At 41.1% G+C, this 27690-nt stretch overlaps 1 protein-coding gene across 1 annotated transcript in view; it reads right to left on the bottom strand.

The window, feature by feature from the left end:
• Positions 1 to 27369, bottom strand: part of LOC122063143 (DNA topoisomerase 3-beta) — a 75703-nt gene extending 48334 nt beyond the window's left edge. The window contains exons 1-4 of the mRNA XM_042626825.1: positions 27266 to 27369; positions 26541 to 26634; positions 25901 to 26000; positions 5944 to 6187 (exon numbers count right to left, since the gene is read on the bottom strand). Of these exons, the coding sequence (XP_042482759.1) occupies positions 5944 to 6187; positions 25901 to 26000; positions 26541 to 26634; positions 27266 to 27369 (542 nt within the window). The remainder of the gene's footprint in view (positions 1 to 5943; positions 6188 to 25900; positions 26001 to 26540; positions 26635 to 27265) is intronic.
• Positions 27370 to 27690: the final 321 nt, after the last annotated feature.

Genomic DNA, 27690 nt, shown 5'->3' with positions numbered 1-27690 from the left:
ATCCAAATCCGAGCAGCACTTCCCGTCGGTGAAACTCAGCTAGATAAAGAGATGCCTAGTCGAGGCCGATCAGGACCCCCGGGGTTCAAGTTCTCAGAGACAGATCAACCTGAGCCGTTACAGGGTAAAAGACGGCCACTCCTTGGCCTGAAGACCCATCGCTCAAAGGTTCTTTCTCTGTCACCAGAAAACCGAAACCACGAAGTACCTGCAATAGGGCGTGGCCTAGAACATCACTTTAACTAACAGAGGTTCTAACCGAGAAGGGTCGGCCGCCGGAGACGGACCTTAGCCGGAGAGAGGGGAGGGAGATGGCTCTGATACCATTCTTTTCTCACTGGTATTCGTCACCAAACGGGCTCTGCCCAATCCATTTCTTTTCTCACTGGTATTCGTCACCAAACGGGCTCTGCCCAATCCATTACCTGAGGGGCTTTAAATAGCCAAGGGAATACAAGAGACATGTGGGACCCAAGCCATGTGTCCTTCACATGGGTTTCACATGCTTGTGGGACCGTATGTCGGGAGTGTCGGCATACGTATACATTCTCAGTACATTACATACTTAATACAAGACATACTCAATACATACGCAATACAGGACATACTCAATACATACGCAATACAGGACATACTCAATACATACTTAATACTCAATACACTCAATACAAGACATACTCACTGATCGAAGCGGCAGAGGGAGTTGCAGGCGAAATAATAAACAGCAGGGGCATACTAGTTGTAGAGGAAGCAACACCCATCGAACTATGATCGAAGGTGGCGGCATCTTTAGCAGTGGCGGCATCTTTGGCAGAGGCGAAAACTGGGGCAGAGGCGATTGCAACCATGGATGAAGCATGAGCAAGGATGGCGGCAAGGATTGATGGTAGGATTCCAGGGGAAAAGCTATCGTCAGTCGCAGAGGCGGGGGGAGCTTGCAGGATTACAAAGGTACCAACAGCAGGGAGGAATAAGCATCGGTCGCAGATGCGAGAGGAGCTCGCAGGTTGACGGAGAATTCGTCAGTGGGGCGGCCTGGTGGAAGGCTAGGAGGATTACAGGGGGCAATTGGAGAAACCAGCGTCAAGCAGGGGCCATCAGGCGGAAGGGGAGCTGAAGTCGGGTCAACCGGAAGGGGAGGTGGAGGCGGGTCGGGCTTACGGATAAGAGGGTGGGCCAAGGAGTTTACAGGGTTTGTATAAAGATCGGCTTGGGAAGGATGGAAAAGTCCAAGGGCCAACGAGGGGAGATGGGTGGTGGCAGATGAACCAGGAGCAGCCGTAATAGTAGGTTAAATGGTAGAGAAATGGGCTCGAGGAAAAGGCCCAGTGGGTTGGGCTCTAGAAAAGGAGGATAGAAGGTCTAAGGAGTGCTGGAAGTTTGGTCCAACCAGGGTGAGGATTGGACCAGGGTTAGGCAAGGACCGACAGGCATCAAGGCTAGAGGGATAAAGGGTAGAGGAGTTAGGGATTGCGACAGAAGTAGGAAAGTAAAGAGGGGAAAGAGAACAGGTTGGAGGCAAGGAAGGGGGGCAGGGGTGGTACGATCACCTACGAAGGTGTCGTTGGGCAAAGCATCGATGACAAGCAGCAGGAATGAGTCACTATCAGCTTCAGAAGACTAGATTCAGAATCAATGGGAAAAGCGGAACCTTCTACACTATCAAAACCATCATCCATGTTAGAGGAGTAAGCTTTTAGCGAGTGCAGGGCATCAAATCTGTTTGGACCGATGGTCTCAGACGGAAGGACCACAAGATCCAGCAGGGGCCAACGAGGGACAATATCGGCGACAGGGACCCCTGATATGGACATACGGCTGCAACACCTACGGCGGCGAAATTTTTTTTTTCTTTTTTCGACGAGTAGGGGCATCATCAGCAGTGTCTTCCAATCAGTCAGGAACAGAGGTGATCACGGATTTCAATAGGGGGATCAAGCTTTAGTGTGGTGTCCGAAGGACTTGCACGATGAGCAGTGGGGCGGAAGCCAGTCATAAAGAACTTGTTAAACAAAGGAGAAACCATTTTCCTCCATAATAGTAATTTTAGAGGGCGGCGGTTCATCAATAGGAACATCAACAAAGATTCTGGCGAATCCGATTCGGTCCATAATTTTCGTTCTGTGATCGGAGAAGAGGGTCTTTCCGATGACCGAACCGACAATGCTCAAGCCTTTTCCCCCAGTAATGGAGAGGTAGGTTTGGAAGGGTGATCCAGAGAGGCGCTGATTTGAAGTCCACTTTACTAAGGGAGGAGAATGGATTCCACTTGCGAAGGAAAATAGCTTGCTACCCACACGCCATGGGCCATCTTCAAGAGCTCGAAGCATATCAGGTTCGAGCGAAAATTTAAACACAAATATCCCATTAGACAGCATGAAGGATTGCATCCGGTCTTGAAAACGCCACTGCTTGGAGAGGGAAGCCTGGACAATGTCGAAGGGTGGCCTGCTTCCCATGAAATGGCCGACAATGCAGAGGTTCCACTTAGAGATATCAGGCTCAAGAAGGCCAGAGGGACAGAACCCAACCTTCCTGTCATCAATGATGGTAGGAGGGATGAAGATCAGAGGGAGACCTACACGAGGGGGAAAGGAGGAAGGGGAAGGACAGACAATGGAAGCATAGGATTGCGATTGAAGGGGAGAAGGGGAGGAGGGAGGAAGTGACAGAGAGGGGGCTATAGGAGAAGAGGGGAGGAGGAGGGCTGGGCCAGGGAGGCAAAGGGAGACGGGAGAGGAGTTTTAGGAGGGAGGGAGGGGAGGGCGCGGGCAGTAGAAGCCGCCGGAAGGGAGAGGGTCATAGGAGGGAGGGAGTGTGTCATTTTCGCATATCTAATTTAAGTCAATTTCTGTAGTTATCTTGGTGCACTAAGCAACATCCCCATATCCACCCACCAAATTTTGCTTTAATCTTTTAATCACACATTTGACATCTTTCCCACAGAAAATGCATCTAACAAGGTTCTTGTCTGATGTATCAAGCCAATACCCATACTTCCACCTAGAGTATTTTGATTTGGCCTTCCTGTTTGGGCCTTTACTTGGATCATACATAGTAGTACTTAAATTTTCACCCCCACTACTAGCACCATGTCCAACAGTAGCATCCGTTGTAATAACTCTAAGAAAAAATATAATATACATTAGACAGTATCACAGTAGACAGTAGAGTAGACATTAGACAGTATCACAGTTAGACACTTGTCACTGGCTCATTTAATCCATCCAAATTTACTTGGTACCAAAGCCCTATAGTCTTTCATATGGAAAGGAGAAAAGAAAAAGAAAAAAAAAAGAGGTGAAGAAGAAGAATCAAACAAAACAGAGGCAAGGAAGAGGAAGAAGAAGATTAGAAGAACTGAAGAAGAGTAGATGACTAGCAGAGACTGAATAGTACAAGAAAAAATGAAAAAAAAAAAGAGGAAGTAGAAGATTAGAAGAACTGAAGAAGAGTAGAAGACTAGAAGACTAGAAGAGAGTCAAGAGACTGAATAGTACATACCTTTCTTTGCCGGAGCACGGGATCAGCAATCGTCTGTCGAATAACTCTTCAGTCTTCAGTCTTCACCTCCAGCAGCAGCAAGTTAGGGTTGAAGTCTTGATTCGAACCGTCGAAGTCTTGAAGAGAGTCGCGACTTAGTCGTCTATTAGGGATTTAGGGTCTTAAGTCTTAATAAAAAATAATAGTAAATTACAAATTACTATCAGGGACTTAGTCACCTATTAGGGATTTAACAATTTGTTTTTGATCCCATGTAGCATTATTTTTTAACTTCAATTACACCTGCCAATAATATTGTTAGAAAGAGAATCAATATTAGTAAATAACAACAAAAAAAAAAAAACCTTAATGGCGACTGATTAATTTAAAAAACGTAATAAATCATCCCTAGCTATGATTTGGCGATGCCATACGACCCTTGGCAGTCGATTAATGAGACCACTACAAATCGGCCCATCGATTTACCCTCTCCAAAACGCCGGGACGCCTAATCGCAGCCATGGTGACGTCTTGACAACTATGGTACTGCCTGGATTGAAGACCAATTATCTTGATGTAATTTGATTCCTCTAGATCAGTAACTCCATGATATCTTTTTTGCAGGAAATATCCATCAGGTAGATAGCATAACCGAAGAAAATAAACACCAGTTTTTTTCATTGATATAATTTAGGTTTTCATAGTAGAAAGTTGTAGCAAAAGGCAGAAACAAAAAACCAGAACTAACAATGTAGAAGAAGAGAAAAGTAATTTCTGCCACAAGAAAGATTAACAGTCCATAACTGCGGCGGTTCTCTCACCACATAATATTAGGGTGAAAAATTACAAAACCAAAAGGACAAGTATACCCTTAATATAGACCAGTTTACAATATCCAACTAAAAACTAGTCTCACAGTTGGGCCACTATATGACAGTATGTCAGTAACTCAGTATCAAGCAAGTACCCAAAAAAATAGACTGACAGAATATTCTAACAGTAAACAAATATCAGAGTAAATAAACCCCATAGACACCCAACAAATAGAACTCAGGTCTGACACTTATTCACAGGGAACAAAACACAAGATCAGAACCAGTCTATCGCAGGAAGGAAACCAAAGTTCAAGAAACCAGAAATCAAGAACCTTCAGTCAAAGCAGTTAACACACTTGGATGTGCCTTATGTTACTATTGAGTGGGGTCTCAAAGGACTGAAGAATTCCCCCAAAACCTCAGTTCAAGTTATTGGCTGGATTGTGACATATTAAGATAATTCCAAAATTAGAAAAACAAAAATTTAGTAACTAAATATCGCAAGGATCTTGGACCAATGGATGGTCCAGAATTTACCATCCAAGGGCAGGTCTGGGGCGTTGATTTGACATTCAAAATATAGGCAGCAGTTGATGGTTGGATTGGAAGATCTTGGAACTTGGAATTGCTGAAGGAGAAAACCAGTCCAGGTGAACCGCAAGGTGTATTACAGCCTTCTTCAGCCAGCAACTGAAGAGGCAATTCCCAGTTACCATTGCAACAACCAATAAAGATTCCAGCAGCAGCAAAGCACCTTCAATTGGATCTCAGATAAGCAGCAACTCTCAGAACAGCAACAGAGACACAGGGTATCGATTGGAAGACAGGAGCAGAAGATTGAAATGGGGATAGAAGGGTGAATTGAATCTCTCACTCCCACCAGGGTATCTCACCTTCAAGGTCTCTCAACTCACTGTTTCACACAACCATTAGCATAACCTAGAATCGTCAACTTCATTAAATTGTTGGGGTGGGGAGGACCCAATAAGTCCATTACATATATAGAGTAAGTTGCTTAAACCAAAAAGGAAACAAATATTTCAGAAAGTCCCTTACAAGAAATATTGGAAGTTGTACACCAAGTAACTTAACTTCCAAACCATAGACATTTCAAAATATAAAGTAAATAAAAGACAACCGTCCCCCACGATTCTGGTTTTGAGTGAACCAATAACAACCAAACCAAAAGGGTTGGTTGGCCCAAAGGCCCATCGAACCAATGGCTCCTACCTAGGGTGAGGGGCCAGGTTCTTAAGGTTTCTGCGGCTGTACTTCTGGCCCAGGAACCTATCTACATCACCCTTTCTTTGCCGTAGTAGAAGATTAATTAGACTAAACCAATAAAACTAATTACCACAGGGTCTGACAGTAACACCCCTGTGCTACCATATAAATAACTTGAGACAACTGATCAAGGTGGATTGTAGCCCAAAATTTGAGTAAATGAAGTCCATAGCTGCTAACATGTGTCAAAGATTCAATCCACTCATTGCACCCTTCAACCCTCTCCAACCCCCCCCCCCCAAAAAAAAATATATAAAGAGCAAGAGTAAGGGGAAAAAGTTACAATAATCATGCTATACAAGCAGCATAGGAAACACAGGAAAGAAAAACTTAATAGAGAGAGAGAGAAAAGGGGACCTACGAAATGACTCGGGAGTCGAGGTTCCCATATTTGCCTTGGAAGTAAGTAGTCTGAAACCGTGTAAATGCAACTCCAACTTTCAAATCTATCTCTTGGCGTGCATCTACAGCCAATGCCTCATCTCTATTTGGTTCTACGAGGTTATCCATGGCCTTTAAAATATCCTTCTGAGTCACAGAAGAGAATCGAGCACGATAAACTCTTTGCCCAGCCTCCTTTCTATTAAAGCCCGTACACTCGATGACTGAAAATTTCAGCATCTTGGCATTAGACACAAATTCATTAATTGATAGAACTTAGATATTAAGGTTTCTCTATGTTTGTCCACCAATAGGTGGGGGGCAGTTCCTGGTCGATTATATATTATAAATATAGAAGTATTACAAATATGAAGCACATACTCATGCGGGCATGCAGAGAAACAGATGTTAAACAAGAACCAGACTTAGAACAACCTGAATCTAGTTCTAGACAGAAGAGAAGAATCCCTTCTCACAAATAATACTTATAGAAACATGTATTTTTAAAACTAAATATATACAAAAATTCTGAAAATAATCATTTATTGGTTCGTTTCAAGGTTATTAGTAATGCTCTACAGAGCCAAGGTACAAAGAAAATTATTTGCTATAGATTAAACGTCACGCTTACACCAACATAGGCATGCCAAACATACATACAAAAACATCTGTAAAATAATCATTAATTAGTGAATAGCACAGGTTACAAAATACAGTATGAAGCCAAGATAGGACTTCAAAAAGTTACTACTACTACTGCTGCTACAACTACTACTATAGCAGATGACGATAATAAGAACAATAAATCTGTAACAACAACAATATTGATAATAAAAAAAAATATTATCCACATCAAATTATATGTAAAATTAAGGGGGAGGGAACCAGGATTAGTCACGGTCAAAATAAACTTAATCTAGATTATCAACACAAACAAAGTAACAAGAGCTCGCTAGATATCAATAAGAGACACAAACCTTAGTTCATAATATTTGACCAAGTGAAAAATGGGTATAAGCCCCCCACTACAGATATCACAGATGCAGCAGAGATGAAAAAATGTGAGGATGATGCTAAGGTAGTAAATGCACTTCTGGGCTCTGGTAAGCAGTGAATTTGCAAGGGTGGTCAACTGCAAAACCTCAAAGAAATTCGGGAAATATTGAAAATTGTCCATAAGGGTGATGACAAGATCAGAGCGGCCAAGCTGCAACACCACAGAACACTAATTGAGAGGTTTCGGATGTTTGAGGGAGAGACCATTGAGCACCTTCATGAGCAAAGTAAATGAGATGATCATCAATCAGAGGGTTAGGTGAAGAAGTGAAGGATGCAGTGGTTGTGAAGATGGTACTCAGATCTTTGCCAAACTTGTACTGTTTGTACAACCCCAAGGTGTCAACTATTGAAGAGTCTAAGGACTTGAATCCTATGAGCCTAGATGAGCTGATTGGTTCACTGACTAAATATGATTAGAAAGGTCAAGCCAAAGCCTATAGAGAAGGAAGCAGCCTTCAAAGCCTTGAAGAAACTAAAGATCAAGGAAGATAATGAACAACATGATTCTGATGATGTGTTGATAGCCTACTTGGCAAGGAAATTCAAAAAATGTGGAGGAAAGTACAAGGGAAAACTTCCCTTGGAATGCTTCAACTGTGGAGACATTGGGCATTTTGCAACTAAGTTTCCTAAGAAGAGCAAAGTGAATAACTTAGATGATGAAGACTCACATGAGGTCAAAGACAAGAAAGGGAAGAAAAAGTTCATTCCTCGAAGAAGAAAAACCTTTAAGAGAAAAGGGTTGGTTTTAGAGAAGATAACCACTTCTTTAGAAGGAGAATCAGATGAGGATGAAGTGCCAGATGATGATTAGACACAACTTCTCTCAAAGAGGTTGAGAAATTAGATGAAGAGGAAGGGTTTGATGGAGAATACAACCTTGAGGCAGAACTTTCGGTTGCTTTGAAAGAACTCAAAGTGGAAAAGGCAAGCCACTTGAAAATCAGCTTGTGAAAACTGAGAAGATAGTCAATCAGTTGAAGGTCACCATTGAAGAGATGACAAGGACAACTGAGAACATAAGCATTAGTCTCTCCTCAAAGGCAGAAGAGTCCACCATCCTTGAAGAGCAGTTGGTGATACTGGAGAGAGAGCTTTAGGAGATACAGAAGATGAGCTACCTTGAAGCTGCCACATCATCTCCTCCAGTGTCTATATTGAGATCCAAAGGCAAGGCAATGGTAACTCAAGCAATTGAGGTTGATCATCCATCAACCAACAAAGCAAAGAGAAATGCATTGGAAGAAAATCTGAGTTTCTAGAGATCTCCACATTTGAATACTGGTTTGGGCTCTGTGAAAGGAGGATCTTCTGGAGAGCTGAAGAATAAAAGAAAGGGGATGGCAGGAAACCCAGTGAGGTTTGTCAGGAAGGAACAGAAGGGCTCACAGGTTGAAAAGGTTGCTAAGAAAAAAAAGGACAGTGATGGCTTCACTATAGTTAGTCATTAGAGGTTCAGAAGTCAAACCAGAGAATCTTGCCAGAGACAAAGCTTCAGAGGTTACTGCTATGGTTGTAACAATTATCGGCACAGAGTGGCAAGGTGTAGAAGGCAAGTCAAACCAATAACGTTTACTGGCATGAACATGTTTGCTTCTTTAGCAGAAAACAATGTGGAATGTTTAAGGTGTTCCAAAGTGGGACACATCGCCAAAATTTGTCTACTACCTCACAGAGGCAACCAAGAAGAAATCTGAAACAGAAATCCTCCAATAAAGCAAGTCCAAAGAAAGAGAAGACCAGTAGAAGAGAAACCAAGAGAAGCAATCACAGTGGCAGACAAGGCAATGTGGGTTGAGAAAAAAGAGAAAGAGGGAAGCAAATCTTTGATTGTACAGACAGCCAGCAAGGAGCTTAGTAGACCATCACCATGAATTCCTGATAGTGGGTGCTCCACTCACATAACAGGTGGCAAGGACAAATTTCTGGGTCTAAATTCAGTTGGGGGTGGATCAGTCAGATTTGGGAAAAATGATGGTAACAAAATTAAAGGCAGAGGCACAGTTAACTTGGACAGTGGAAGAATTAACTGCAATAATGTCTTGTATGTCAGTGGACTCGACACAACCTTTTCAATGTGAGTCAGATTTGTGATAATGAAAATGAAGTCATATTCACCAAAGAGGGATGTTCAGTCAAAAAAGGGCTAAAAATGAGAAGATTGCAGGCACAAGGAACAAGGACTGTTGGCAACCTATATATTATGTCAGAGGCTGCTGATGAAACATGTATAAGTCAAGAAGATGAAAACCAGCTATGGCACAGAAGGTTGGGGCACATCAACTTCGAGAACCTAGCCAAGTTGAGCAAGAAGAAGGTTGTGAGGGATTTCCTAAGAATCAAGACCCTATCAAACCATGTGTGTGCACATCGACAGAAAGGGAAGCAAGCAAGGCCTACTTAAAGCCTAAGGAGCTTTACACAAGCAAGCCACTAGACTTGATACACAGACTTGCGTGGTCCTATGAGGAGCTAGGCTATAGAGGAGAGAGGTCCTTCATAATTCATACTATTCATAGATGATAGTCTAAGATGACCTAGGTGATGTTCCTCAAGGACAAGACAGAAACCTTGGATTGTTTCAAGGTGTTCAAGAAGAGAGCGGATAATGAGACTACGAGAACCATCAAATGCCTGAGCTTAGACCAAGGCAAGGAGTTCAAATTGCATATGTTCTCAAAATTCTGCAATAAGCATGGGCTAAGGATTCAACACTCTACAGCAAGAACCCTTTAACAAAATGAAGTAGTGGAAAGGAAGAATAGGACAGCCCAAGAGATGGCAAGAACAATGCCCTCTATAAACAATGCTGCAAAGAGTTTTTGAAGAGAAGATATCTACACTTTAGTCCATATTCTGAACAGGTGTCTTATGAGGCCACATGGACTAAGACCGCATATGAGTTGTGATTTGGAAGGAAACACACAGTGAAGTACTTCAAGGTTTTTGGGCAAGATGCTTCATTAAGAGGAAGGAAGAGAACCTAGGAAAATTTGATGACAACAGATGAAGGAATCGTTTTGGGTTACTGCTCTGAGCCTACAAGTGCTACAACAAGAGATTGGGGAAGGTGGTTGAAACATAGTTGTCAGGGAGTCGCCTAGGCGACGACCAGGCGTCCAGGGGGTTTGCCTGGGGCCTAGGCGACAACCGCCTTGTTGCACTGCATGTCGCTTTGTGTTTCGGCACTTATTTATGCCAAATATCATTCAAGTAAATGATTCATAAATAAGCAAATACCCCCTATTTGAATCCAATAAAAATAGTTTAAAAATCAAATTCCAAAAGGATAAAGAGTCAACCCCCCAGTCCAAGAACAAAAACTGAATTTTGGTTATAGGGAAGATTTTCAACTTTTAAATGCTAAGGTTTTTCTCAATTATGAAAATTTTATAAATTCTATCATGTTAAAACATTGCTAAAAACCAAAAGTCCGGTAAAATAATATTTTGTTTTGATATTCATAAAATTATTTTCATTCAGGCGATTTTAACAGTATTCGCGCACTTAAAAATAAGTTTGACTAAAAGCATAACTTTGTCATTGCAACTCAGATTTAAGTAATCTTAGACTTGTTAGAAAGTTGGTTTTATGTTATAACTAATACAAAAAGTCTCATGTAAAAATAAAATCATTTGAGCAGTCAAACTTATTATAGAATAAGAGCATTTCTCTAAATGTTGATTTTTTATAACTTAATATGACTTAATGTTAATTTTTTATGATTTGACGTGGCTAAATGTTGATTTTTAATGACTTGATGTGGCTTAATCTTGATTTTTTATGATACAAGGTATATATAACTTACTAAATAATGTTAGAAAATAGGAAAAATAAAAAACAACACTTGTTCGCCTTAAGCCGGGCGCCTTCTCGCCTAAGCGCTTAGACAACCCTTCACCGCCTTGGTTCGCCTTGGCGTCGTGACAACTATGGTTAAAAGCTCATGTGTAAAGGTAGATGAGCAAATGCCCCACTCTAAACTTGTAGAGTCAAAAGATCTAACCTTTAAAGAGGTTGACAATGATAAGGCAATGTAAATTGAGAATCAACCAGAAGCAGAGCAGAGGCAGAGAGAGAAGGCAAACCAAGATATGGAAAGCTGAAGAAGGATAATCCACCCCACCAAATCATTGGAGATCTCAAGTCTAATGTGAAAACTAAAAGAATGAAAACTGGCACATACTCTTTGTTGTCACAAGTTGAGCCCAAGATAGTTTTTGAAGCAACAAAAGATGAAAGATGAACACTGGTTAAAGGCAATAAATGACGAGCTAGATCAAATAGAGAAGAACAACACATGGGAGTTAGTCCCCAAACCAGCAGATAAGAATGTCACTGGCACCAAGTGGGTATACAGAAATAAGATGAATGAAGATGGGAACGTTGTTAGAAACAAGGCTAGACTTGTATATAAAGGCTATGCCCATGTAGAAGGGATAGACTTTGATGAGACATTTGCTCCAATGGCAAGACTGGAATACATTAGGAGGTTTTTAGCCTTAGCAGTGCACAAGGGGTTCAAGGTGTAACAAATGGATGTCAAGCAAGGTTCAAAATATCGGATTTCGACATGGTTTTGACCCTTGGGGAGACTGAAATTTCAGCCAAAATCTGGAAAATTTTGAGGAAACCGAGGAAATTTTCCCAGTTTGGTGGAAACTTTGGTTTTTTTTTTTTCCTGATTTTTTGTATACGTCCTATTTTAAACATTTCTAACCCATTCACATAATTAGTTCCATGGAAAAAAAATACCTTAAGTCATACTTGTGGTGTTGACTAAAGTTTGCTAATGCATGTTGAGTCGTTGACTGAAAATATACTACATAAGTACATATATAAGTTACTAACTAAAAATGTGAAATACATTATTAAATTTTTAAAATAAACAAAACATAATGTAAAGGATCCAAAATAAACAGTAATATTACATAATTGTGAGTTATCTCTCAAGCCTCAAGTCTCAAGTCTTAACAGTCAACACACAACAATCAATTCCAAGTAGAAGGCAGTTCCAGTCCACGAGCTGTGTACCACTGCAGATGTCGTAGTTGCTCCTCTAAATACACCACATATATGTCCAATGACATGTTTTGGGCCCAATTGTTTTGGTAGTCTGTCACTATTCATCTATAAGATGCATCATCAACATCAGCTAGTTATCCTAGCCTAGGAAATGGCTCAATCACAGTGATAGGATGTGTATGTGGCACACAAGGTTGGGATGGATACCCAAAGATACTGTCAACAAAAGATCACCCACCACCTGAACTACCCTCCTGTCCAAATGAAGTAGATCTACCATACTGTCCATACCCACCACCATATCCAAATGAACCGGTGCTCTCAAAGGATGGCACACAAGGTTTGGGGAAGATGTGATTTACCTTTTTGGTCCAAGCTCCCTTAGGTAGATTTGCTATGAATATGCAAGATCCAAGTTTAGAATGAAGATTTGATAGCACAAGAGAAAATATTTAGTGTTTTCCGAAGTTTTCCACTTCATATAGAAGAAATAGGGGGGGAGAGTCAAAATTTGGAAATAAGAAGGCTTGTGACGCCGGAAAATTATAGAGGATTAGGAGGTAACACAAGTGATCAATTCAAAAGGAAAAAAAAAAAAAGAACTCACCACCCAAAGGAAATCCACCTAAGGGATAAGAGAACTCAAGAAGAACTACTTCTTCTCAAAGGCTAAAGGCTAAATTATGAATAAATTCCAAATATTACATTTCATTCACTGGTATGAGCTTATATAGATGAGCAAGGAACAACCTTCCAAGCATAGGCAATGTCCAAGAATAAAATTAAGACTCATTGGAAAAAACAACCATTGGGAAGACAAATAACTATCCAATAGGAAAGGACCTTGGGAACCTTGAAAGGCATTTTCCCCCATCTTGAAGAGTCTAGAAACATGATTGTTGAAGTGCCCAAGAAGTTCTAGAACCGAATTTGAATGGCAGTTGGACTAAAAAGATGAATTTTGGAATCCTAAGAGTCTACAGTCAGCCCAGATACACTTTACCAAAACAGTTATAACTTCTTCTAGAAAATAGCAAATGAGGCACCTTTTTTTTTTTTTTTTTGGAACATAGACTTCTAGACCTTTTCATCCATATATGGCACAAATTTTAGTTCCTTCTGAGTTGGTACAGGTGTCACTGTGAAGTTACCCCAAAATCCTGGACTGCAACTTTTATTTCCAGCTGCTATCCTTTGGCCTGGGCTTGTGGGCTTATTGGAATGGGTTGTTGACCCATTTGAAAATGCTCTTGCATTAGCTTGGTTTCCCATTTAAGAAGGTTTTATAAAAGATGACCCCTTGGTCCACTCAAAAATTTCCACATTTCGAGGAAAATTTCCACATTTTGGTCGAAATGTGGGAATTTTGGTCGATATTAGTCAAAACCAGTGACTTTTAAAAGTCACCTGGCATTTGGTATCGGGGTCTTAGGATACAGTGGAAATGTGGGAAATTTCGATGGTATCGCTGGAAACCTTGAACCATGATGTCAAGTCAGCATTTCTGAATGGTAACCTCTATGGCTTGAAGTAAGCACCGAGAGCTTGGTACTCCAACCTTGACACCTACTTGCATCAGTTAGGACTCCAAAAGGGCATGGTTGATAGCAATGTAGGTGATGACAGAGGACAACAGTCAGTTGGTTGTTTTTGTATATGTGGATGACATCATCATTGGGGGGAACTGTTATAGATTGTGTAAACAGTTTGTAGAGAGGGTGAGAACAAAATTTGAGATGTCCATGCTTGGGGAATTATAGGTTTACGAGTAAGCCAAAGGCAGAATGGCATCTTCATAGCTCAAGGGAAGCATATCAAAAAGATGTTGAAGAAATTAAAGATGAAGGATAGAAAACCAGTAAGGACACCTATGGTGGTAGGTTGCAAGCTCAATTCCAATAATGGATCAGCATCAGTGGATCAGACACTGTACAGGTTAATGATTGGAAATCTGTTGTACTTGACAGGTTCAAGACATGATATTTTGCAGTCAGTTATGTCTTTTATCCAAATTTTAGGCTAGTCCAAAGAGACGCATCTGCTAGCAGTCAAAAGGATTTTCACGTATTTGAAGGGCTCAATGGAGCATGGATAATGGTACCCCAAGAGTAGAAGTTTCACTCTTTGATGCAGGTCCGAATATTTGAAGACCAATACGACCGACCTAAGGTGCCACTGAGGTCCGATCAAATCAAGATCCTTAAAAATGGCTTAAGAGCTAGTCCTAAACCATCGGACCAAGGGACAATCAACCAATGAGACCAGCCTAGCTTGGTTCAATCTAGCTTGCACAAGAACTAGCCATGTACTTAAGTGGATTTCCACTTCAGCCCTCTTCAAACCATGCCCCTTCAGTGGAAAGTGAGGTACCAACTTCTCTTTGGCAAGAATCCTTCTTCTAATGTATTCTCCATCATGGTTCGAAATCTCACCAAAATTCCGGAATTTCAGTGTTTTTTTTTTTTTTTTTTTTGCCGAAACGAAATAAGGCCCGAAATAACATTTATACAAAATTTCGGTATTGTTTCGACATCTCCCCTGTCTCAGTACATTCCATGTGTTATAAATACCATATCTCGGTCGAAATTTCGATATTTCAGTCGAAATTTTGACTCTGTCTCGGTGGTTTCAGTTCCATTTGCATATTTAGAAAGAAAAACACTCCAAGTCTCCAACAAGGCTCTAATTAGCCACATCATCACACATTTTGACTTCTATTGGACTCCTACAAGATCTACACATTCAAAGCTTAGGAAAGGTAAAATTCTTTCTCCAAAACCAAGTAAAATTTTCAGAACAGTTCGACGACTGCTGCCAAACAAAGGTGCAACTCTAAAACAATGTCATGTTCTAATATTTTTGCATTTTTATGTTCTAAACATGTTTATTAACATTAAAAGAAGTTACCTACCAAGTTTCAGGTCAAAATATGGTTGTTTGACCACCGAAATATTCAACCGAAACAAACAAAAAAAATACACCATTTCAGCCAAAATTTTGCCGAAATGAAACGAAACTTCAATTTCTGAACCCACCGAAACAAAACGAGATTTCGAACCTTGTTCTCCATTAAAACCTTAGTCAACAAGGAAGTGGTTTGTTATCAAAGCCATTGAAGCGAAGTCGAGTGTTCAACAAGGGAATAAATAATCATCTCTGAATGGTGGCAGAGGTGCAGAGGTTCACTCTCCTCCTAAACCCTAAGCAAAGGATCTCCAACAACAGCCGCCGCTCTGAAGCAGTCGGGCTGCTCCCCCACCTCCCACCCTCCCGTCTTCCACTCTCATCCTCTCCCTCACACCTTCTCTCCCTTTCTCCTGTTTGCTCTCTCTTCTTCTTCATTTTGTCCCTCTCTCCCTCACTCTTCTTCCTCCTCACATCCCTTTATCTGCTTCTTCATCTTTGGTTGGAGCATCGTCGGTTGGAGTTGCGACTTGGCCACTAGCCCATAGGTCACCATCCCCACTAGGCCTGTCTAGGCTCATTTGGTTTCCCAATTCAACAATAGCCTCAACGCCTCCGGTCCCATTCGCCTGCTCACTCCCCAGTTTCCATCTTGCACCATTGTCGCTTGGTTGCTAGACAGAACCGCAAGGCCAGCCATCGCCTGAAGTGTGTGGCTAGCTTGGCTAATGCCAATTTGCTGGCAATTGCATGTCCAGCAACCTGTTCGGCAACCGTTTCGCTGTTGCCCGTTGCAAGTCCAGAGCCCTCCGTCGTGGCTGTCACTTCCGCTAGGTCAACTATCCGCTTGGCCGCGGCCTCCGCAAGGCCAACTCTCCAATGAAGAGATGAGATAGTTTGTTAAGGTTTGTGGAACCCTAACTGGAATGTACTAGGTTGCCCTTGCATGTAATGGGCTTCCTTATTTTGTCTTTTGCCCATCTGGGCTTTCAATTGTAATAGGCATGTACTGACATGTTTATTTAGTCTTTTAGCCCATATGGGCCTTGGTTGTAGTCCTTTATGGGCTTTTCTTACCCTTATTGGGTTTGTATTTTCCCCTTTGGGATTATATTCTCCCTCCCCTTTCTTAATGCATTTATTCCTCACCCAAAAAAATATGAGTGGGCTTTCTCTACCATTTAATTTTTCTTTTCTACTATCTTAAGCTAAGATCTTGTACAATCTTAGCCTTAGGATCTTAGTAGTAGAAGTTAGGATTTTAAGATTTAATTTGCCTATTGAAGGTCACCGTAGTTAGCTTGTAAGGTAGCGAATTTTAGGTGAATTTTGAATGAAATATTGCTTCATACATTTCCTTTGAACCTAGAAGAAATCTCCCTTGAAACCTTAAAGAGTTTCACTCCTTCCTTGATGAATAGGAGCTTTCCCTACCTCCTTGCATCCTAAAAGAGTTGCAAGACCTTTGGTGCTACAAACACATCCTAGAAGAGTTTGAGTTTCAGCCCTTATCAATCTCCTCTTAATCAATTTCCTTTTTCTTTTTTTTTTCTTTTTTTGAATCCTATCTTAGTTCATCTACTAACTTCACAGGCCATTTTGAGTACCCTACAGCATTTTTTTCTGAGAAAACCTTTGTCATCAAAATTGTAGGGCAGCGAATCCTTGTTCAGTAAGCTTTGGAATCAAGTCATTCCGACCTCTATTGAGATAGATATCGTCATTTTACTGAGGTCGCGAACTGAAAATTATACTCTTCTTATGCTTGTATTTGGGCTTGTTTAATTTCACCCTCCTGATCCGTTGGTTTCAACAGCCTATCTTGAGGTTTGCACCACTCTCACAGCATTTTCAAATCCAAATTGGGCTTGACAGTGTTGATGATAGGAGCACTAGTCGAGGTGAATTCTTTTTGGGGGAAGAATTTGGTTGGTTGGCATAACAAGAAGCAAGTGCCAGTGTCATTGTCTACAGCAGAGGCCAAGTACATGGAAGCTGCAGCCATCTGTACTCAGGTGATTTAGATGAAGAGGCAAACCTCAGACTTTAGCATCCACAGTGATGAACCAATGCTATCATGTTTTATAACATGAGTGCCATCAACATCTCAAAGAAGACCAAGCACATTGACATCAGATATCACTTCATAAAGGAGAAGATTGCAGGGGATATGATACTAGAGTTTGTCCCCACAAAAGATCAGGTATGACTATGACTGGTCAAAATCCGGGGCCCATTACTTGTTTCGTAAAGAGTTTTGCAGAAGGAATTTTATTTTGTTATTATATTAAATAATTATTATTTGGAAAGTGTGTTCAAACCTCTTTGGGTCTTTGGGTCTAGTCATAGGTTATGATACTCTAATATTAATTTGCAATGGATTATGGTTTACGGCGACGATTTAATTCCATGCCTATAAGGTCCGTTGTGGATGTTGGTTGTATGGGGGAGAAAATATAATAAAAGTTTTCTAACTTTAAGGGGGTTTTAGGTTATGTCTTTGACTCTTTGTAAGATTTCATTTTGTGCAATTAAGGAAAATTTAAGACTATCCTTTAGGATCACACCACTAGGGATGATCAAAACCATTAGACTGTAATCTCAATCATTAGGTTATCAAGGCAACCAAGGCGAGGGAAGCTGGAAAACATAAAGGCGACGCCTAGGTGACCAAGACGTCAGTTAAGGCTAAGTCGCCTTGTCGCCTAGGAGACACCTTGATAGTTGATGGGAACATCAAGACGTACAGCAGAAGAAAGAAGAAGACCCAACCTTCTTTGTGGTTGGAGGATTAAAAGAAGGAAGAAGAAGAAAGGAAGGCTCTATCCAGCCTTTCCAGTGCTGGATCGAGTCCTCTCCTTCCAAATTTTGCCAAGATTGTGTGGCCCCCACCAAATCTAATAATTTAGTAGTTTTATTTCCTAGGATTTTGTTTATTTGAGTCTTAAAGTTAATTAGGAAACTAAGTACTTATCTTACTAATTTCTTTTTAGAAAGTTTCTTTGTTTATGAAATAGCATTCCTGGAATAATCTTTTCTTTTTAGTAATTAGTCTCTTATTTATGTAAGGTCATTGGCCAAGGTTCTAATTTAATGAATGAAGATTATTGAAGGCAAAACAGCCCCCCCTAAATCCCCCTACGAATTCTCTCTCGCTGCCCTCTCCCTCTTCTCATCTCTCCCGGCTCTCTCTCCCATTCTCCTTCTCCCTTTCTCGACCTTCACCCCTATTTTTTCTGTTTTCTGTCTTCCCTGTAGCTACTGCCCTATTGCAGAAATTGTTCATCATCATTAGAGATTATCTCCATCGAGATAACCCCCAACTGGGTTGCTGCTGGAACTTCTCCAACAATCGGGACTGCTGTTCTTTATCAAGTAGGGTGGGCTGCAACTCTTTATCTTGGAGGACCTCGAGTTCTTCTCTTCTCCTCAGACCTCAAACAACAAGGAAGTAAGCAAAGAACCCCCCCCCCTGTTCTACATTCATTGGCCTCCCATTACCTCCATTAGTCCCCACTGAAATCTGAACATCTACCTTTTCTTTTTTTTAAGCCAATACTTATTGTTTTCCCTAAAGAAACTTCTGCTGTTTTACCTTTCATTAGTTGGTTGATTTTAGGCATTGTTTGGTTTACTTAGTTTGCTTAATGTCGTGACAGACTCGTGCTAAACTTAACACATAGTTGCTGCCATGTTCCCTACCCCACATTCCCACTTGAAACTTGAGTGAGTTTATGTGCTTTTATGCTTAGACGATTATTGTTCATTGCTACATTATTCATTAATCTCACTTTACTTGCATGTCAATCTTGTTTGCTGAGCTTTCCTTACCCTGTCCAACCCAAGCCCCTTGAGTCTACCCTACTTGGCTAGTTAACCTTGTAGGAAACCTAGCTACCTAAGAACCCCCTACATCATCTTGGTATCAGAGCATGGTTTTGTCTAGGTTTAGGGTAATTAGGTACTACTGTCCCTTGTTTACATGTCTTACCTTTCGAGGTCTAGTCTCCATCACCATCTGTCCGTAGTCGAGTCTGAGATAAGAGAGCGATACCATAGATTAAAGGACACCCTTTTCTTTCTTAAGTTGGTGGGACCACTCTTTTGGGCAGCAAGTCAGCAAGTCTCCCACTCCCTTAAGATGTGTTCTCTCATATCCTATTCTCAATCGGCGAAGCAAAGACATAGCATATGTACTGAGGTCATACCTAGAAGAACCAAGAAGGCACTGCATCACAATGCATATCACTGCTCTATACTAGAAATGGCAGCTAAATCACACTGAACTCAGAAGATGATAATTGCCATTCATAATTGGCATTCGAAGACTAAGAGCTAAGACCAAATAGCATTGGACGTTATTCTCTCCAAAAGCACATACTTGAGAGGGAGATTTTTTACCTCAAGATTAAAAGGTCATACATGAGCAAGTTCAATGAATTGAAAATTAGAAGCCGTATTCGGGAGGATGTTGAGTAGACACTATCCAGATTCCTTACCGGACTCAACTCCGAAATTCAGTCTCGTATGGCATCCCACCTGGTGCGAGACGTTCCACGGGCCTTCAGGATAGCCCTTGAGGTGGAATCCTCCATGAGAACTTATTCTCAGAGGAAGAGCTACCAAGCTGGGGAGTCCCAATTTAGAAAACCACCCCAAGGCTTAACTGATTTCCCAAAACCCACTGCTGCACCACAACGTCAATTTGACAACAAGGGTAAAGGAATTTTGGGAGAAGCACCCAAGAGTAGTGGGCAACAACAGTGCTTCAAGTGTTGTGGGTTTGGTCACTTCTCCAGAGAGTGTCCTAATAGGAATCTTTATGTCGGAGAGCAGACCCCTGAAGAAAGTGACCAAGAGGGGTTTCAGGACCATGAGTATGAGGACCATAGACTTGATAAGACCATATCTGATGAGGACACCGAGGAGGCCGGTGACCTCAAGCTTGGCATTGTGCATTGCATGGTCTCACAACCTAGGAGTAGCGATGATTGGCGATGAACTAATATTTTCATCACTTACACATGTCATCAGGGCAAGAACTGTCACGTCACCATAGACAGCGGGAGTTGCATGAATGTGGTCGCCAAGAGCGTTGTTGCTCAAATGGGCCTCAAACTTGAATCCCACCCAAGCCTTACAAAGTTGCCTGAGTTGATCAATCCACCATTCCTGTTAATCTGAGGTGTTTAGTTCCCCTACACTTTGCAGGATATGAGGATCGACTGTGGTGTGATGTCCTAGAGATGGATGTTGCCCACATCATCCTAGGTAGACCCTGGTTATATGATCGGGATGTCACCAATTACGGGAAGTCTAACACCTATATCTTTGAGTTCAAAGGGAAGAAGATTAGACTGACCTCCAGTGCCCCTAGGGAAGTTAGGGTTCCAGAACACAAGGGAAGTACATCCAAACACACCCGCACCAAAACACTCAACATTTTAAATCAACAACAATTTGAAGGAGAGTGTCAAGAGTCAAGGGTGATTTATGCTTTAGTTGCCATACAGAGTAATACCGATAGGTCACGCTTATTCACTGAGGTAGTGCGACTCTTGTTGAGGAAATTCGAGAGGTTATTCCCTGAGGAACTACCTAATGAGTTACCGCCTATGCGTGACATCCAGCACGCTATTGACTTAGTTCCAGGATCCTCTCTCCCGAACTTACCCCATTACCGAATGAATCCCAAAGAACACGCCGAACTCAAATGGCAAGTGGATGAACTGCTACAGAAGGGATTCATTAGGGAAAGCCTTAGCCCGTGTGTTGTACCCATAGTTTAAAGTATCTCCGATACCAATACGATACCCTCCGATACGTATCTTAAATTTAGCCGACCGATACGATACACACCGATATGATACATGGAATTTTTAAAATCCTTTCGTATCGATATATATCCTACGATACATACCGATATGCACCAATACACTATCGATACGTATTGATACTCTATATAAAATCTAAAATCTAAAATCAAGGTGGAATATACGTTTCGGTATGAATCGGTATGTATCAGTACGTATCGATGAGTATTAGTACGTATCAGTATCGGTATGTATCGATCGATACGTATCGATGAGTATCGGTACATATCGATGAGTATCAGTATGTACTGATACAGTGCGCTACGGTCATATAATGGCCAAGATGGGTATTTTTTTCAAAAAACACGATTTTTTGGGGTGTTTTTGTTCCAAAGTTACTCCCAGGCATATTACTCTCTAACTAAAGTGGAAATCAAGGTTGTGAACAAGGATTTTACATTTATGGGACAACTACAAACCTTGAATTCTTAGTGTGATACCCTTAATTTAGTGTTTATGCATAATATATGTTATCAATAGCTTTTTTTAATAAATTTTTTATGCAAAAGTGTTTAAAAAGGTGTTTCATATCCATTTATGTGCGTTTCATTAGCATATCTTAGCATATCTCCGATATGATACAATACCCTCTGATACGTATCTTAATTTTGGTCGACCGATACGGCGATCGATACCAATAGTTTAATCCTTGGTTGTACCTGCCTTGCTCACGCCAAAGAAAGGTGGCACCTGGCGTATGTGTGTTGATAGTAGGGCCATCAATAAGATCACCATCAAGTATAGGTTCCCTATCCCTAGGCTTGATGACATGTTGGATATGATGGCCAACTCTTCGATCTTTTCGAAGATTGATCTCAAGAGCGGGTACCACCAGATTAGGGTTAGGCCTGGAGATGAGTGGAAGATAGCCTTCAAGACAAAGGATGGCCTCTTTGAGTGGTTGGTCATGCCTTTTGGGTTGTCAAATGCACCTAGCACCTTCATGAGGATAATGAATCAAGTGCTTCAACCATTCATTGGCAAGTTCCTAGTGGTTTACTTTAATGACATCCTCATCTATAGTAAGACCCCGTCTTCCCACTTGGATCATTGACAGAAGGTTTTTCATGTGCTCTTACAAGAGAAACTCTATATCAACCTCAAGAAGTGCACCTTCATGAGTGATCAAGTCATCTTCTTAGGATTTGTTGTGTCAACTCAGGGAGTATCTGCTAACCCTGAGAAAGTGAGAGCGATTGTAGAATTGCCTGAGCCAACTAATGTCCATGATGTAAGAAGCTTTCATGGCTTAGCAACTTTCTACAAGAGGTTCATTCACCGGTTTAGTTCCATTATGTCTCCTATCACCGATTGCATGAAAAAGAAGTTTCAATGGACTAAGAGTGCTACGAAGGCCTTTAATGAGATTAAAAAGCTTATGACTAAAGCTCCAGTCCTGCGTCTCCCAGATTTCTCTAAGGTCTTCGAAGTGAATTACGATGCATCTGGTATTTGGGATAGGTCGTGTCCTAGGACAAGAGGGCCACCCTATTGCCTATTTTAGTGAGAAGCTTAATGAAGCTAGGCAACGATATTCTACATACGACAAGGAATTCTATGTGGTTGTCTAATCACTGCGCTATTGGTGACATTACCTTTTACCGCAAAAATTCGTGCTATTGTCTGACCACCAGGCTCTGAGATACCTGAGTGCCCAAAAGAAACTTAACCAAAGACATGCCAAGTGGGTTAAGTTTCTCCAAGAGTACACTTTTGTACTCAAGCACAGACCTAGTGTCGAGAATACTACTGCAGATGCACTGAGCTGGGTGAACATATTCCTCAGTCGCACCAATGCTAGGAGTCAGGCTAGTGTGCTACTCCAAGCAATGAGTGTAGAGGTTGTAGTGTTCGAGCGAGTCAAGGACTAATACCCCATCTATCCTGATTTTAGTGAGCCGTTCACTTCCTTGAGTGAAGGCAACCCAGTCAACCGCTCGGACTACCTACTTAGGGAGGGCTTCCTTTTTAAAGGAAGTAAGTTGTGCATTCCCAGGACTTCACTCCGAGATTTCCTGACCTGGGAATTACATGCTGAGGGAGTCGCTGGCCATTTCGGTCGAGATAAGACCATCACCCTTGTTGAGGACCGATTCTTTTGGCCAAGTCTGAAGAGGGATGTTGCTAGAGTTGCGAGTCAGTGTAGGACATGCCAGACTGCCAAACAAAAAAAGCAAAACATGGGTTTGTACACTCCCCTACCCATTCCCCATTCCCCATTCCCCTTGGTAGGACCTTAGCATGGACTTCGTGCTTAGTCTATCAAAAACTTTGAGAGGCCATGATTCTGTTTATGTGGTTGTGGACCGCTTCTCGAAGATGGGCCATTTCATCCCATGCTCTAAGACCTCTGATGCATCCATAGTAGCTAGACTTTTCTTTAATGAGGTTGTCAAGTATCATGGGTTACCCCTCACCATAGTGTCCGATAGGGATGTTAAGTTCACCATTCATTTTTAGAGGACCCTATGGCGGATGATGGGCACGAAGCTCCGTTTCTCCTCCGCTTTCCACCCTCAGGTCGATGGCCAGACCGAGGTTGTCAATAGGAGCTTAGGGAATTTATTGCGTTGCCTCATAGGAGAACACCTTACCAGTTGGGATCGAGTACTTAGCCAGACTGAGTTTACATATAATAGTTCTATGAACCGTACCACTGCTCTGTCCCCCTTTGAGATTTGTTCAGGATACCAAACCCGGGCACCCATAGACCTTATCCCAGTCGTGTCTAGTTGCAGGACCTCCCAGTCAACCGAGTCTTTTGCTCAGCATATACATGATTTGCATGCAGGTATAAGAAGACATATAGCACTGAGCAATGATCAATATAAATCAAAGGCAGATGTGCACAGAAGGCTACAAGAGTTTCAAGAGGGCGATATGGTGATGGTTAGAATTAAGCTGCAACGTTTTGTTAGGGGAAAAGCGAACAAACTACATGCTCGTAGCACAGGTCCTTTCAAGGTACTTAAGAGGATAGGTGCCAATGCTTATGCCCTTGATCTACTAGCTATTATGGAAATCAGTAACATTTTCAAGGTGGAAGATCTTGTCCCATACCATGGTGCCTCTACCATTACCCCCTTTTACCCTGATGACCTTGAGGACTTCCCTTTCACCCTTGATGATACTACTAAACCAACCCAACCACTCCCTAAGCTCCTCACCACTTGTACCTAAGGTCACGAGGAGAACTGAAGAAGTTGAAGAAATCTTTGATGAGAGGATTGTATCCACACACACTAGAGGTTCTAGAGAGTTCTTGGTCAAGTGGCGTGGACGTCCGGAAATTGACAACACTTGGATCACAGTGCAAGAAGCCCAACAACTCAACCCAGACCTACTTGAATATTACATGAGCTTGAATTCACCGGAGGTGAATTCTTCCAAGCCGGGGAGAGTTGATGGGGACATCAAGACGTACGGCAGAAGAAAGAAGAAGACCCAACCTTCTTTGTGGTTGGAGGATTAGAAAAAGGAAGAAGAAGAAAGGAAGACTCGATCCAGCCTTTCCAGTGCTGGATCGAGTCCTCTCCTTCCAAATTTTGCCAAGATTGTGTGGCCCCCACCAAATCTGATAGTTTAGTAGTTTTATTTCCTAGAATTTTGTTTATTTGAATCTTTAAGTTAATTAGGAAACTAAGTAATTATCTTATTGATTTCTTTTAAGAAAGTTTCTTTGTTTATGAAATAGCATTCCTAGAATAATCTTTTCTTTTTAGTAATTAGTCTCTTATTTATGTAAGGCCATTGGCCAAGGTTCTAATTTAATGAATGAAGATTATTGAAGGCAAAACAGCCCCCCCTAAATCCCCCTACGAATTCTCTCTCGCTGCCCTCTCCCTCTTCTCATCTCTCACGGCTCTCTCTCCCATTCTCCTTCTCCCTTTCTCGACCTTCACCCCTCTTTTCTATTTTCTGTCTTCCTTGTAGCTGCTGCCCTATTGCAGAAATTGTTCACCATCATTAGAGATTATCTCCATCGAGAAAACCCCCAACTAGGTTGCTGCTGGAACTTCTCCAACAATCGGGACTGCTGTTCTTTATCAAGTAGGGTGGACTGCAACTCTTTATCTTGGAGGACCTCGAGTTCTCTTCTCCTCAGACCTCAGACAACAAGGAAGTAAGTAAAGAAGCCCCCCCTGTTCTACATTCATTGGCCTCCCATTACCTCCATTAGTCCCCACTGAAATCTGAACATCTACCTTTTCTTTTTTTTAAGCCAATACTTATTGTTTTCCCTAAAGAAACTTCTGCTGTTTTACCTTCATTAGTTGGTTGATTTTAGGCATAGTTTGGTTTACTTAGTTTGTTTAATATCTTGATAGACTCGTGCTAAACTTAACACATAGTTGCTGCCATGTTCCTACCCCACATTCTCACCTGAAACTTAAGTGAGTTTATGTGCTTTTATGCTTAGACGATTATTGTTCATTGCTACATTATTCATTAATCTCACTTTACTTGCATGTCAATCTTGTTTGTTGAGCTTCCCTTACCCTGTCCAACCCAAGCCCCTTGAGTCTACCCTACTTGGCTAGTTAACCTTGTAGGAAACTTAGTCACCTAGGAACCCCCTACATCAATAACTATGCCATCATTAACTTTGTTTTAAAAGCTAAGGCCAAAACCATGATTGCACGACAAGAGAACATAACACTTGAAGAGAAGAGAGGGTCTAAACGCTTTCAAGCTTGGATTGGCGGCCATTAGAGAGGAAGCAGTCAACTGAGATTATCACTGAGTATTACATCCTTTTGGAGGAACTCACCATCAATGAGTTCTACGTAACCTTCTCTCCCATGTTTTCGATGTCATGGTTGTGTTCGTCGAGATCCCTTTGCTGGAAAATTTATCCGGCACTGTTAATGGCAAATTGCTTCCACTGCCGCCATCACTTACAGTAGAAGCTTGACTATTGACCAGCATACTTTGTCACACGAAGATTGATTTATTTTCATGTATTGAAGAATTCAATTATTCTAATGAGATTCTTTTTAATTTTTATTAGTTTTCCACTACCTCAATGAAAATCTTGTGGTATTGTTTCTAGTCAGGAAAAATAGATAATGGTACCTTCAAAGCATATATTCTCTCCTTCACGATCACAGTCCAACCATAACACTAGATGCCCACATCCACGAGCTTCTTGGCTTAAATGCCTGCAAATATGAGCCTTGACAACAGAAGAAATGGTCAGTGTACATGAAATCAAGAATCGAGGCAAAACCATCCTATCAGAAGAAGTGAATAGAAAAAAGGTTTGAATTTTCTGATAATTTCCTCTGAAAGTTATCCACCGCTCTAAGAGTTCTTGACCAACACAAAAGCAGACCTTGACTGCACTCTATGATCTTGAGCATTCTAATGGCTATAATTTCTTCCACCTCGAAGTTAAAAATAAAAAATCAAAAATCAAAAATCACTAGCATTCTCTAGCTCCCATTCATCTAAGTCTCCAACCCCCAATTTTTGTGATGCAATCAAATGGTTAGGCCAAAGAAGCTTTATGCATCCAAAATGGGGCATTTACAAACTCAAGATGATATCTCTGTCTAGTAACACATGTTTAACATGAAAATATTTACAAAATAAAAGATTATGTAAATCAAGCACTGTTAATAAATGTCCATTCAGAAAGTAACAACACGTCTTGCGTAAAATCATTTAACTAGTGAGACCTGAATCAAGAAATGATGTCACAAAAAAGTCGTACCTTGGGGTTTGCTTCGGCCTTCAGAGTAGGAGCTTTAAAAAGATCCATAGGATCTGTAGATCCCCAGTCTTGATATTTTGGAGAAAAATCAACACTACATTTTGCACAAAAAGAAAGTGCCCAAAAAAAGGAAATAAAAAAAAAAATCCAATCAGTTATAAAGTTCATTGATGATACAGATTGTAATTACTGAAAATAATCTTATATCAAATATCAGCATTAATATTTACACTATGATAATATGTTGACTATTTAACTACAACTGGTGACCACTAGTTGTGCTTGCACTGTCTTTCAAAATTCCAACTCCCAAGGGGTTAATGAAGCTTCTATTAAACAATCATGCTCAAACTTTTATATTTGAGCAGAAAAGGTTTTAATGGTGACAATATATGAGGTGGCATGTTGTAGAACCACAATACAGAAATATTAACATAAAACTAGTAGTATAAATGTGGGTAACTCAGCTAGATATGGGGATTTAAAATGCAGGCTGGGTAGAGGGAATGGACTCCACCAATCCCAAGTTGGCTCCACTAATCCATCCTGAGTTTGACCAAGTTTGGCCTAGTTCCGGAAGGAAAATAGGTGGATCGGACTCAACCAATTCTGAGATGCTCAGCAATCCGATACCGATATTTAGTTTAGCTCATTTATTATCATCAGATTAAGCAGTATGAATGGCATTTTGAAATAACAATGTAACATGAAGAAGAAAATAAAACCTGAAGACATGACCAATGACTGATGTCACTTTAAAGTGCGCATGAGAACCCAATAATCTTCCTTCAAATTCATGGACCTCAGTACTACATTTTCGACTAGACATCTGTAGCATCCATAGTGTATGCATTGTAAGCCAATAGCGTACCATCAAAGTTCATCATGGAAAAATAAATAAAGTCACTAAACCAAAGGATTTAAAATTTTGACTACATGTTATTGTGACGAAAAATGGATTTGACAACTGGAGGAAACAGTTAGAAATAACAATCTAAGTTTTTCCAATAATAAAAAATGAAAGTTTAGGGCTGATGAATCAGTACTCAGATCAAACTATGAATATACTAATAGGATTGATGGAGTTAAGATGGTCCAACTGGGACCAACTGGGACTCTGAAGACTTTATTTTGGCCCACGCTTGGGTTC

This window comes from Macadamia integrifolia, unplaced genomic scaffold (assembly GCF_013358625.1).
Source record: "Macadamia integrifolia cultivar HAES 741 unplaced genomic scaffold, SCU_Mint_v3 scaffold1219, whole genome shotgun sequence".
In the NCBI taxonomy this organism is placed as follows: domain Eukaryota; kingdom Viridiplantae; phylum Streptophyta; class Magnoliopsida; order Proteales; family Proteaceae; genus Macadamia; species Macadamia integrifolia.
The sequence above is the reverse complement of the archived record's forward strand: the minus strand, read 5'-3'. Positions and strand labels throughout refer to the sequence as shown.